General features: G+C 40.2%; 1 protein-coding gene across 2 annotated transcripts; it reads left to right on the top strand.

Moving 5' to 3' along the window:
- Positions 1-2418: 2418 nt before the first annotated feature.
- Positions 2419-10827, top strand: spdef (SAM pointed domain containing ets transcription factor). 2 transcript variants are annotated; one of them, XM_031871656.1, is made up of 6 exons: positions 2419-2802; positions 7404-7854; positions 8376-8573; positions 8685-8732; positions 9037-9171; positions 9599-10827. In XM_031871656.1, exons 2-6 carry the CDS (start codon positions 7413-7415, stop codon positions 9775-9777), a joined length of 1002 nt encoding a protein of 333 aa, XP_031727516.1. In that variant the 5' UTR covers positions 2419-2802; positions 7404-7412; the 3' UTR covers positions 9778-10827. The 2 variants fall into 2 exon arrangements, with proteins under 2 accessions (XP_031727516.1, XP_031727517.1); XM_031871657.1 differs by lacking the exon at positions 2419-2802 and having other exon boundaries at positions 4067-7854.
- Positions 10828-11691: the final 864 nt, after the last annotated feature.

The raw sequence follows: 11691 nt of genomic DNA, 5'->3' as shown, positions 1-11691 counted from the left end.
GGATTGTGTTGTAAGAAATGCAGAAATAGTCACAAAGACAAAGTTACAGCTAGCCACACAAAAGGAAATCATTTTTGGGGAAATAATACGTGTTGAGGGTGTGGTAGGGCAGCGGTGAAGTGGAGTAAGCTGCACAGTAGTTTGAGATATTTTCCATGGACATGTGGATTTTATTTTTCATTGTATTGGACATAAATTCAGACTGACCACAGAGACTAGGCATCGACTTACTATTTAAGTCAACAGTAGGTAGGTATTTTGATAGCCTACCAACACATGCAAGCTATATACATTAACTTAAGTACAATTTTCGACTTTACATGTATTTGAATAATTACATTTTATGCTGATTCACTCTTAACATTTAAGAGGGGATTTTTTACTGAGCTGCAATATTTTCTTTGAAAGTTTTAAATACAAAATGATGCTTATGACATATGATGCATTGTTAATAGATTATCTGAACATTATGCAATATAAAGCAGTTAGAATTCTCTCCACCTCCATCAGCTACATTATTGTACCTGGCACACCCACACAGGTGTTTTTACTTATTCCGGTTGATTACACATCAGCTGGTCAGGAACCAGGAGCTGTAGGACTGAAAGTGTTGTTACTGAGTGGTTTATCCTGGTGAAATAGAATCAATTGAAATTAGTTTAAAGTTGGCCATAGCTCCTCTGGAAATCACACGAGGTCACTAAACTTAATCTAGCCTAATAAAAGTTATTTTAACAAAAGTGCATCACAGTACTGAGAAGAAGTCTTATCCTGGAGATTAAATGAAAACACCTGTAGGCCCTAGTGTTCGCTTTAATTGTTCCCCCTGTCTATACTGGTTTTAAGACAGACTTGCAAATATGTAAATGTATCTATCAAGTAAAGGGTTTTCACCACATAATCTGTTCATTAATTTTTAATTTTAAAGCTAGTGGTCCAAGTTTTCTAATAACATATTAATATCTTGGGAGATGAAGTTTTTCAAATGTTGTCTGAGCCTAATCACCAGACATTTATTTCTCGTAACTGCAGGTCACCTGAGAGTCTCCGTGAAACCAGGAAATGTAGTCACATACAGTGATGTATGAGAATATAAAAACTCAAAGTATCAATTCCACAACGTAAAGATGTCCCATTACATTGAATAAACGGTAAAGCTGCATTGGGAGTATTTCGATTGCCTCTCAACGGCTCTCAACACGGATACACCTGAACCCGTGGCTCATAGCTAACGGTGCTAACAGCGCTAAACTTATAAACTACGGTAAACATGCTGACAGAGCCAACAGTGTTTACCCCTGTCAACTGTAACCACCGTATGAGAGCAGTGCAGAGCGGCGGCCGTGAGCTAACCAGTGGGGCACGCTCACATGCGCTAACATGCACTAACATGCACTAAAAGCATTGGCTCGGCTAACAACCTACATAGAGGGAGAGAGTCATTCATTCTCTGCTCAAGTTGACATTACTCCAATATTTGCTGCAATAGTAATGTTCAGAATGTGGTATATTGCTCCTTTAAGTAATAGTGCAAAGTATTGTTAGCGAAATGTACTTAAAGTATAAAAAAAGTAAAAGTATACTCGTTCTACAGAAAAAAGGGCTCCTGTGGCTGATATATCATTATGTATGCCATAGATTTGTAATACGGATGGAGTGGTTTCCAACCTAGGGGTCGGGCACTTCCGAAGGGTCACCACGTAAACCTGAAGGGTCGTAAGATGATTAATGGGGTAGAATAAAAGTTCTGCTGCAAAATTTTTTATTATATTTTAGACGTTTCTGTAAAATTTGTTTTTATTAATGAAATATAAATACAAATCTTTGGGCCTCTGACAGTTATTTAAATGGAACCATGTGAGAAGTTTAGAGCGGGAAAATCTCATAGACATCGTCGTCGTCATCATCTGAACTCATGGACTCTTGGGCGTTTTTTGTGGGAACCACTGGTTTAATCTTTAATAATGTATTGTATTTCATAAGCTTGTGCTTTTTAAGTGTTAAATATTATTCTTAGAAATAGTAGTTACAGCTGTTAAATATATAGTTGAGTAATAAGTAGAATATTTGCCTCTGAAATTTGTGGTGTTGTGAATGGAAATACTCAAGTAGAGGACATCTACTTCAAATTTGAAATGAAGGAGGTCCATAGTACTTGGAAAGAAAGCTTTTTGTTTTCATAGACATTTTTACTTTCAAAGTATATTCTTTAGTCTCTTATCATCTTGAATTGTCTGTCACCTAAGTACTGAGGTCAACTAGTAGTGTTTGAGAAAGTCTGAGTTTAATCTGCAAGACACATGGCACTTCAGACACACACACACACACACACACACGCACACACACACAGAGTAAACACGACTGGCCTATAAATATAAATTGCAGTCAATGGAGCTGGAATTCCTTTGCACTCACTCACCGAGTCACTTGCCCTCACTTCTTTTCACTTTGTACACACCCCCAGCAGGTGCTTTCACTTGAAGTTTAGTTTGCAGTTGAGCTTTAGGCTGTGACTTTCAGAATAAGCGTGATTCCACCAAAGAGCCTGGGAAGATCCGAGGCCTCGAGGCTGGTGGGCTCTGCTGACACTGGGGGGGGGGGGGAGAAAAGATTGAAGGGCGCCCACTGCCATACTGCACCTCTTTCCTCAGGTAACACCCGGGCATCCCGTCTGAGCTGAGCATCGGTCTGCAAACGGGATCAAAAGGCAGTCGTTCATCCTTCGACAGGACCAGAGCTGCATCGCATCTTTTATCACCCAGTCAAGTCTCTGCCTCTGGCCATCAGAGCATCTTTGCCTCGGTAAGAAGACACTGCTTGACACAATCACCATCGTATCTTTCAGAGAGCACAAAGGCATCTTCTGTGCAATTTACCTGGAACAGGATTAAGAATATCTAGAGAGGTGACTCATTATTGTCTATGATTATTAATTGATGGTTGTACACACTTAAATCTTTGGCAGTCAGTTAAAAATATTATGAATAATATGATTTATTGCCAGAATTTTGGAACTTTCTTGTCCACAATTGTCTTTAGCTTCAGAACACAGGATTAAAAACAACAAAAGACAATTGATGAGGACAGAAAAGCTGTTATCTCATTAATTTACCTAATCATTTCTGTTTAGTTTTCTTTGTGTTTGCTCTGTATATCTCTGGCATGCTTACTTGTTTTTCTTGTTTCTGTACATGTATAATTTGTGTCAAAATGTGGACAGATAAAAGGTGTCTGGCAGCGTAATTGGTGGTTTGATGCCCAAAAAACGATGAGCTGACATATTCAAAATAAATGTTTCACTGCTGTCAGGGAGATTTAATTACGATTTTTATTAAAGGTGAAAATTTAACACAGATCCCCCAAGACAAGACTGTAATAAGTATAAGTATGAGTATACATTTCAAACAGACAACATAATTGGACTGTTGTTTCTGAATGTGCAGGTGTCTGTTTCCCCCCTCAATCAGATCTTTAATGTCAAGCTGATCTGTATCATTACTCCACAGCATCACTCTGGTTTAGGTTATTAAAAAACAGATTTGGATCTTATTTATGGAGCATGTTAAGCTGCTGTGACTCAGTAATAGACTAAAGGAGGTTTTACTGTTGGACAACAAACACACCATATAAGGCTGAACTTCAGCAAAAATTAAGTTTACAGCAGCATCCACCTTTTCTGAACCCTACTTAGCCTCTGATGACTTTTTGTACCACAGTTATATATATATAGCACACTCAAGATTTCAACACTATTATGTATTAGGAATCAGTATTGGGTTACAATCAATCAGAGAACAGTTCTAATGACATCTTAAATATGGAGATATTGGTGCATATTTTCTCTGTTCCTCGTTTTGCACTTGGTTGTTCACATAAAAAAATGATGGAAATAGCGAAAAAGGGGAGCTTGAGAGAGAGAGGGTCAAACCCAATCACGTTGTAAATATTACATTGTCGGTTTCGAAAAGTTACAGAAATGGTCAGACACAGAAGCACTGGCATTGGGCCAGTATCAGGAACCAGTGAAAATCAAGGAGACCATCTGACAAACACTGATGAAGCATACTTTAGTATAGAGAAGATTCTGTCCAAATTTAGCAGAAATTTAAAGGAAACGTCCATCATGTCAACAAAAGAAAACGAACAAAAATGATGAAAACGTGATGGAGTATAGCATTTATGTTGGTTTCATAAATTGGAGGAAAGTCTCCTAATTGGTCCACACAGATGTGATTTTTGTCTCTTCAGTGGACGTTAAAGTCACATTTTTCATGCACATCATGATATATTTACAAGGTCAAATTTTGCTTTTTATGTGACATTTTATAAGCGTCTCCACTGAGTTTTTTAAAAATGTACAAATAGAAAATATGCACAAAAAAAAGAAAAGAAATGGATAGAAGCTGACTTGTGTCAGTCTGCACTATCGGCCCATAAGTCAATCATAAGGTAGTTAAATCTACAACTGGGTTTTAAATGACACCTTTTAAAGCAGCTGCAGATTATGCCAGATATTGTGTAACCTTTTTAAACTACTATTAACACCCTGCTCCTTCTGATCTTCCAGCTGCGTGAGCAGCACAAGCCTTAGGCCTCATGGTGAGTCCATATTTTCACTATCTCTGCAGGTGACAGGTTTATTTCTCCATCCGTCCGTGCTACGCCTCCAAATCTCAAGGTCAAATCTCAGCCAAGTGAAGTTTATCATCTGCATCACTAACCGTAAATATAGCCCTCCGCCAAAATTCGTTTTCACCAACAGTAAAGCTTTTGCACTGGTTCCTGATACTGGCCCAATGCCAGTGCACCTGACGATCAGCAGAAATGAATCACCGGGTGCACCAATATTGCAATAGTGTTTTCCCCTTGTTGTCGGGAACAATGACTTCCTTAGTGGATCCAAGTTTAAACAATAACAAGGAAAAGATTAAAAAAAGTCTCCCTTTAACGCTCTCATGGCAAACAGTCACGCCTGGCTGTACACACTTTAACTCCAGACTCAAACAACACAGAGCTTTTCTTTTTCTTTTTTTTGTGACGAGCCGAGGAGCTAATAAACATTTTGGTTGCTATTAGATAGACGATCTCAAATCTCACACATGACCTTTTCTTTTTTTTCAGCTCAGATTGAATCATCCAGGTTAAACAGACTTTGGAAGAAAAGATTTTTGCTTGTTTTAATCACTACTCATTAACTTTAATCTAAACAATTCAGCCAACTCCTGTCACAAAACTGTTTCAGCAACAGTGATGAATGGGCTAACGCGTTCATTTCAGGCTAGATTAGTTTGTATTGGTCTGCAACTTTTAACCACTTTCACATTGAGAGAGGGTTTGGAAGGTCTCACAAACTCTTTAACTCAATTTAAACAGCTGTTTCCTGTCTGGTTCCGCATCAAAACTCTTATTGGGACTTTTGATTTTTTTTTCCTGTTTTTTTTCCTGTTGAAATATAACATGTCACACTTTGCTCAGTTTTGTTTCGTTTTTTTTGTCGAACAAAAAAAACAAACATGATTCCAATAACACAGCTCCAATCATATAAAATCCAAGGTGATGATACCCCTCAAATAATCACCCTCTCCATGTTAAATGAGACCAAGTATGTGGGAGAAATAAGGTTCCCAGGGTGGACGCCAGCATGGAAGGGAGTCCTTTTCCGTCGGTGTCAAAGCGTGACTTTGCTGAGTAAATGGAGCAAGCTCTAATGCTCCCGAAATGAATATCAGCGATCTGACCAAACTCATTTAGAGATCAGTCAAGGTCTTAATCCCTCTCTGCAGGGGTGTGTGTTTGTGTCTTTTTATTGTGCTCCCTCTTCCTTTTGGAAGAAGGTAATATGGCTAAATTTGCTTCGCTAATGGGCTTAGCGCAAGCTGTTACAGAGCACAGTTGACGCGAAGCAGCCAGGCTGGGATACCAGTGGCTTTTAATCTGACTCCTGGTGGAGTGAAAGGGAGTGTGGGTTATAGTTTACGAGGAATTTGGAGATAAAAGGAAGACTGGGTAGGAGGTTTTACAGTGGGGGGTTCAGGACCAAAGTCTGGAAGGGTAATCTTTTTTAGGGGCGGGGAAGATAACTTCATTTCACTTTTGGGGAAGTTTGGTAAATGTGTCAATAAGAAAAAAAAAAACAATCACCTGATAGGTTTTTAATATCAGCATTAGGAAAGGGTTTGGGCCAAAATCCTACCAAAAATGAAGAGAATCTTAAAGTACAATTAGCGAAGAAATGTGCAACAAAATGGGAAAAAACGGTCTCCTGGTGATGGTACAATGATCAAAATGTTCCACATTTTTTACTTCTGCACAGTAAATTTACATTGTTTTGCATCTGTAGAGCATTTTCTTGTATAATAAAGATTTAATGTCACCTGAATTACTTTCAAGCTCCCTCGCAAATGATTTTGCGTGATGGGTGTTTATCATTTAGGCAATTTTACGATACTTTTAATTTCATTGTTGTGTCTTGACAAATAAAAGCCGTGACCCTCCTTGAACATGTGTTCTGTGGGAGCACACTTCCTTTACAGTGGCGTCAGCCACAACCACCGATAACCCGGTGTGTGGCAGCAGTGGGCCCTCCCATGTGCCAGCTGTGGCAGGTACACATTATGGGAGCCATATGCGAGTTCGCCCTGAGATTACAACACTTGTGCTACAGCTGACGTCCATAAATGCTTATGACGGCAATTTCCTGTTAAGAGGAAAGCCGTCGCAGCTATCGGTCGAGTCTTCATAAAACTTGATTGTTTTGAAACATGTGGTTTCAGTGGACGCTCTTCTCCACATTATCTAACTTGATTAAAAAACTCCAGCTGACAGTGGAGACAGAAAGGCTGCAGAGACGGCACCTTGAAAGCCGAGGCAGGCGGCGGAGCTGCTTCAGGTCTCAATACAAGTCACCTACCCCCAACGCATCAGCCATTCTGGGCCACTGACCCACAAATAAGAGACTCAGTCAAATCCATTTTGCCCCATGCCTGTCAGCGCTGTGTGTGTTTTAACTCTCTTGAGGGTCATTTCCCCAGAACCTCCATCAGGCTCAGGGTTCTTATAGAGCGTCGAGCAGCACGGCCTCAACTCAGTTCTGCTCATAACACACTATGAAAAGGGGACTCTAGTCTGCAGCTGCTCGGATGGAGTTTATTACTAAACTAAAACAGTTGCTGTTTTAGCAGCCAGAGAATTGCAGGAGAGGAACTGTCTGAGAAGGTAGTGTCTTTTTGACTTGAAGCATGAAATGAATATAATCGAAGCGACGATGAACTGCTTGAATGTTTTAAAGTTTTTCAGATTGCAGATTTAAATGTTATATCTACATTTAAAACAAAGTTTGCACGGTTCTTAGTTCATGTGCAGGTTAGAAATATAGAGTTTAATGTGGCTTTTCCTGTCTCCAGGTACCAGTTATGTCAAATCCAGGGGGCAGTTTATCTGAAGGCACAGTGTATGGATCGCGGATTGCGATGACAGAGGACTCCCTCGCCCTCCTGGAGCGGAACAGAGGCTCTGCAGAACCCTGGGACCTTGGGGAGACCAAACCAAGCGGGGAAGCCCAGTGTGGCGTGCCGGGCCTCTACCTGTCCTGCTTCGACATGCTCCTCACCGAAGACGCCACCTGGCTGGTGAAAGTTTCAGATGCCTCCCCGGCGCTGGCTGTGCCCATGACTCGCATGGAGGACGAGGACGAACCTGAGCAGTGCCCCGTCATCGATAGCCAGGAGCAGGGACTCTCTCCTGGGCTGGAGGGGCAGGAGGAGGAGCGGTCTCTGGAGCAGGTGCAGAGCATGGTGGTGGGAGAAGTGCTGAAGGACATTGAAACAGCCTGCAAACTGCTCAATATCACCGCAGGTAGGCTGCCTTCCACCACACCCACGACTGCAATCTGTCATCTTCAAAAACCCATTATTTGCAAGTAAAAGTATATTGATTTAACTTAAGCTACTGGATCATGACATATCTCCGAGATCATATTCGTACTGACGCAAAGCCGTGTTTGCCTGCTCCAGGATCTGTTTAATCCTGACATTTGCATGAGTTCTCCTGGATTGTGACAGTGATGTTTCTCTCCTGCCAGTAAACAGTGTACACAGTCTTAAGGGCGAGGTCTCCCTGCTGCTTGCAAAAAGCAAACAGAGGAAGCAGTATGTATTGTAAGGCTTCTGGCTGTCATAAAGCAGGCATCTGATCTACTGACTAGAATTGTGCTGGCATAAAAGTGTGATTACCTTGTGGTTTCAGTGAACGTATCTTGCGTAAATGTAGCAGATCATAATACACACAAACTTACCTTGACTCAATATGACTTGGATGAACAACCTCACCCCGGGTTAGTTTTCTCACCGTTTTCCCACCGTGCTCTGTTTTCGTAGACCCTATAGATTGGAACTCGGGGAACGTCCAGAAGTGGCTGCTGTGGACTGAACATCTGTACAGGTTGCCCCACGCAGGAAAGGCCTTCCAGGACCTGATAGGAAAGGACCTGTGTGCAATGAGCGAGGAGGAGTTTCGCCAGCGCTCGCCGCAGTGCGGCGACACGCTGTATGCACACCTGGACATATGGAAGTCAAGTGTGTGATATTTATTTAACATAAAATAACGTTTGGCTGTTTGAGTGTGTCTTTGTGTGTTTTATCTTTTTTATTTATTTTTTTACTTAAATGTCTCTTCTCTCTCTCCAGCTGCCTGGATGAAAGAAAGGTGTTCAGTTGGAGAGACGAAAACTACTGGTAGGTTTGGTTTCCTCATACACCCGTCATTTAATGACAATAATAAACTCTACCAAATAAAACATGCATTGTGACTTTGCTCGGAATTACGCAAAATGAAATGATATGAACATTTACCACTAAACATTTAGGTTGACTTACTTTTTAGTGAGTACAAGATTTGGACAGTCAGGCAAAATCAAGCTCCTGCTTTGTGAAACTCCTGGTTAGTTTGGAATTTGCCTCGTAATCCTTTGGGCCTCTGGCTATGTGTGATTTTCTCTGACAATCCTTAAAGTCTGAATGTTGTTTTCGTGTCATCTAGGCGGTGAGGATCTTTGGTCCGAGGCAGATTCGTCTTGTTCCGGTCAGCCCATTCATCTGTGGCAGTTCCTCAGAGAGCTCCTGCGTAAACCTCACAACTATGGACGCTGCATTCGCTGGCTCAATAAAGAAAAAGGTATTTTCAACTTTTTTTAAGGCTACAGTATTGGAAGTACTCTGAGGTTTCACTTTGGGAATTGTATTGCTTCATTTTAATATCAGGATGCACGTTGGAATGAAGGGGAAAAATAAAGTGGCCCTTATTCAACATCTCACAAGCAAAAATGTATATTCATACTTTAGGTTTAAATTGTTCACATTGTTTTAAATTGTTAAAATTAAGAAAAATATTTTCAGTAAAATTATCTGTAATGCTTCCTTCTTAATCAGGTCAGTTTAGACCTTAAAGACACTTTCTTCTCAATGAGACTATTGGTTTGAATAAAATAAAATAAGTGTGCATGTAACTGGAAGACATTTTTATTTAAATTGTAAACACCGGCCGTTAAGTTCACTTTGTGGCACATCGTTACGAACTCCGTATCTCTTGTGATTCCCACCAGGTATTTTTAAAATCGAAGACTCGGCTCACGTTGCGAGGCTGTGGGGGCTCAGAAAGAACCGACCTGCCATGAACTATGACAAGCTGAGCCGCTCCATACGCCAATACTACAAGAAGGGCATCATCCGCAAGCCTGACGTGTCTCAGAGACTGGTGTACCAGTTCGTTCACCCAGTATGAGGCAGCTGCCTACTGGGAGGAGGAGGAGGAGACGGAAACCTACAAAACTAAAAGGACCCACTGTCTCACCATGCACTTGAACACCTAACCCGGAGATGAAAAGGTGACAGTAAACGCGTGCACCGACCAACCCCAATTGGTACACACTTCCACTGCCAGCACTGAAGCAACAGCTGCTGCTTGAGGGTTTATCTTTGGCGAGAGGAAGAGACAAAACTATGTGGCTGTTGAGGCTTTTTTCTACTGCAGAATAAAAACAACCACAAATTTTAAAAAACAAAAACAGAAACTGCCTTTGCATGATCTGCCTGTTTATTTTTCCATAATGTGATTCTCAATTACAGTTAGAACTGATTGCACTTACGTACACGCCTCAGGAAAACGCCCACAGCTACATTTGCTTTGTCTTTTCGTTCCACTCAAATTGATCAATGTCTCTGTTTGAATTAGAGCCAGTTTTCCTGCCACGGGTGGTTAGGAAAATTTTGCTTTTTTTGGGGGTTTGGTCCTGGCTCTGCTATACACACAAGCAGTGAGTCAGCTCCTGTAATCCATCAACCATCTTTTCTCTCATCTGAAACGTACAGAGAGGGAGACTTTTGACAGTTTGCTGGATCCAAGAGTGAAAACCTGTTATCAAAGGATCTTCAACACTAGTAAATTGTTTTTTTAAGGTGTAGCTTGGTGAGGAGTGATGCATTTCCTAAGTATTGTTTCACTGCTGAGGAGCCCTGCTTTATATTGTATGCTGTAAACTTCTATGTATTGCTTTGTATTGGTTTGTATTGCTGTATATTGCATTTTATATTGTGGATGTTTTATTACGAAGATCCAAAATGTTCAGTAAAATAAAGTACAATGAATGAACATGAAATAAATAATCATATAAATAAATACAAACAAAATGATACAACCGTGAAATTGTAAAGTCATTTAATGAAGGCTCTTAATTAAAATGGCTTTATGGTCAGTACACCACAACTTTGGTGGAGTGAAAGTTCTTGACATTATAAAATTTGAAGTTTCTTATTTTGCAGAAGGCGACTCCTCTGGTTGCAAAAAAAAGTCTGATTGTATAGAAGTCTATGAGAAAATGACTCTACTTCTCTCTTGATTTATTCCCTCAGTAAACATTGTAAACATGAGTTTATGGTCTCAATCTCTATTTCAAGTCTTCTTCAATACAGCATGATGTTCATTTAGTAAATTATGGTCCATTTAGAGTCAAATAGGTCATAAAGCAGGGTGTGCTTTTGAATACCTTGATTGAGTGACAGGTCGCTGGCATTGCTTTGTCTAGTCTGGAAGTTGTCCTTGTTCTCCTCATCAATCTTTACCCCCTTTTAGTGTGTTTTCAGTGAGTGAAAGTTAATTAACTGTAACATTTTGGTCGCATAAATATGTCTTATTCAGCATTTAGTTCTTCTGAGCTCCACCCTCTCGTGTCGCTTCTGGTTGCAAAAAAACAAGATGGCGACGGCCAAAATGCCAAACTCAAGGCTTCAAAACCGTAATCTACAAACCAGTTGGTGACCACATCCACTTCTTATGCACATTCCTGATTGACAAACAAAGACGTGATTAAAAGTAACATTATTGAACAAAATGCTAATTGGGGAAAAATACTGTTCTGAAACAACAGACTTTGAAAATAAATGATTTTGACAATGAATGGATTGAATGCAATAAAAATGACCTGCAATAGAGTCTTTTTATTGGATTATTTCATAATTTCATAGTTGTGTCTTATGTTTCACTGATTCATCAAATTTTTGAAGCTTACTTTCAATTATTAACATCTGGATATTGCCTTAATTAATGTCTGCCTGAGGAAGGAAAGAATATTCAAGCTTCAAGCAAGACTTAATAAACTCTATATTTAAACTGAATATGCATCTGTGTGGTGTCTCTAAG

The sequence above is a fragment of the Anarrhichthys ocellatus genome, unplaced genomic scaffold, assembly GCF_004355925.1.
Source record: "Anarrhichthys ocellatus isolate YVR2014 unplaced genomic scaffold, GSC_Weel_1.0 scaffold60, whole genome shotgun sequence".
Taxonomy (NCBI): Eukaryota; Metazoa; Chordata; class Actinopteri; order Perciformes; family Anarhichadidae; genus Anarrhichthys; species Anarrhichthys ocellatus.
Note: the sequence above shows the minus strand (reverse complement) of the source record. Positions and strands in the feature narration are given on the sequence as shown.

Bases quoted from the DNA above. Each gene is read 5' to 3' on its own strand.
- spdef (XM_031871656.1), top strand. From the start codon at position 7,413: ATGTCAAATCCAGGGGGCAGTTTATCTGAAGGCACAGTGTATGGATCG. The intron at 7,855-8,375 runs GTAGGCTGCCTT...CTGTTTTCGTAG, and splicing joins ACTGCTCAATATCACCGCAG to ACCCTATAGATTGGAACTCG. The intron at 9,172-9,598 runs GTATTTTCAACT...GATTCCCACCAG, and splicing joins CTGGCTCAATAAAGAAAAAG to GTATTTTTAAAATCGAAGAC.